Raw genomic sequence first — 1917 nt, 5'->3', positions numbered from 1 at the left:
AAGACAACAAATTTTGAAAGATTTTTTATATTCTTTGTTCAAAATTTTGACGTGCGTACGGTCCCCCGGGGCGGACACTGGGGGAAGAATATCGCGGCAACGAAAAAACCGGTGGAGCAGGGAAGACTGCAGGTCGAGAGTGGCAGCGGCAGAAGAATTATAAACAACGGGAGCCAGCTGAACCACGCTAAGCAACCCCAGCCCACCAAATCGCACCGGCAGCTGAGCCTGGGACCAACCACTGTCAGTCACTTGAACATTGCAAATCGACGACAGGGCGGTGCGCAGGGCTCCGTCAAATTCGCCCAATTTAGAAGGGTCAATGTATTTAGATGTACGCAGGAAGTACATCAATTTGGGCAAACTGAAGGCATTGCGGATAATAGTCAAGGCATCATGGGCCAAAAGACAGGAAACACGACCCAGGGCGAATTTAAGCTCAGAGAGCTTTTGGTCAAAATATTTTATTTGATAATCGCCCTCGACCAAGGGTGTGCCTAAAAAACTCAGTTCTGATGCACCAACTCTGAGTATTTCAGCCAGCGCATGTGGCACCTGAAATAAACTTTGGCAGTGAAGTTCGCATTTTTTAATGTTTAACTCTAAGTTAATTGATGCTGATATCATCCAGATAAGCGCAAACGAAAGTGGACGAAGCTTTCTCTAACAGTGGATGAAGAGTTAGTGCGAACAACAAAGGACCAAGGGGATCACCTTGCTGTACCCCCTCGGACGATTCTACAACCCAAGAGTGGTAGCTAAGGAAAGAGACTCCGCCATAGGCAGAATGGCAAAAATTATAGATATTGGGGCAAAAAAGTTTGACAGCCTCCAACATCGAGTCTCTTCTCAAGGCATTGAAGGCATTTTTAAAGTCCAGTTTCAGAAACCCCCATTGATCGGGGAGGTCGGTGACCAATCTTCGAACCGCATGAACAACGGCCTCAGCGCCACCCTTAATCCCGACACCCAACTGAGTCGGGTAGAACTTGGTCTTGAATTCGACCACGACCAGAAGGGCCAAGGCACATTTGCCGGCCAACCTCCTCCAAACGTTCCCGACCGCAATCGGTCTGACCCCTCCGTCTTTCTTATTTAAAGCTATTAGCCGGCCTCCAAAAAAGAACCGGCGAACGGAGAGTGGGCAAGCTCCAGATAAGATCAAATTAATGAATTGGGTTAAGGAGTTCAGTGTGTCGTCGATTGGCAAGGAGCCTGAAAAAACATCCTTAAGGTGCTGGAGTCGTAGGCCATCCAGGCCTCCAGAAGAACCGTTTTTGAACGATTTAACGGCCCTCAGCATCTCGGCGGGAGAAACGCAACCAGCCGTTAATGTCAATGCGGGAAAGACCCGCCTGTCCACCGAAATTTTTGGGTGGATGGAACATAATTTATCGAAGGTGGCCGGCGAGCTCTCCGCCAGGCCCTCCGGCGAACAGACAAGTCTGACAGCCGAGGACAGGTTTCCCTGTTCAATACAAGATGACACAGCGTTGATCCACCGATCGGGGTTGTGCTTTTGTGATTTGGCATTATTGAACCCATCAAAGCACAGTACCAGGGTTTCAAGACCAATAGTTTAATATTCGCTTAGGCGCTTGTTGACCAGATTGCCCTGGTTGACCCGGCGACCCCCTCTGGAAGTCTTCTGTAAGACGTATGGGACAAAACAGTGGAGTCTAACCCAGTGAACCGGGTCACCAGGGTCATTACAAACAGCCGTCAGCAAGGCGTTCAGATCATGTGCGAACTTCTTCCTGCATGGCTTAGGGATATGGTCGTACACTTCAGCACGGCCGTCAACTTGTCAAAAACACCAGAGTAATCCAGGCCGAGAGGATCACCGGAGACCGATGCGACCGACGACCGTGTGGGCAACCCAGGCTTGGGGTCGGATGCGGCACCGAGAGGCGAAGC

General features: G+C 50.0%; 1 protein-coding gene across 1 annotated transcript in view; it reads right to left on the bottom strand.

Annotated features, from left to right (window-relative positions):
* Positions 1-1917, bottom strand: part of HELRODRAFT_164223 (hypothetical protein) — a gene marked incomplete at both ends in the record, with an annotated part of 4183 nt that overhangs the window by 959 nt on the left and 1307 nt on the right. Inside the window, 3 exons of the mRNA XM_009029217.1 lie at positions 253-447; positions 1136-1468; positions 1625-1803. Coding sequence (XP_009027465.1) covers positions 253-447; positions 1136-1468; positions 1625-1803 — 707 coding nt within the window. The remainder of the gene's footprint in view (positions 1-252; positions 448-1135; positions 1469-1624; positions 1804-1917) is intronic.

Source organism: Helobdella robusta (assembly GCF_000326865.2).
Source record: "Helobdella robusta unplaced genomic scaffold HELROscaffold_6, whole genome shotgun sequence".
Classification (NCBI taxonomy): Eukaryota; Metazoa; Annelida; class Clitellata; order Rhynchobdellida; family Glossiphoniidae; genus Helobdella; species Helobdella robusta.
This window is presented reverse-complemented; position numbering and strand designations above follow the sequence as displayed.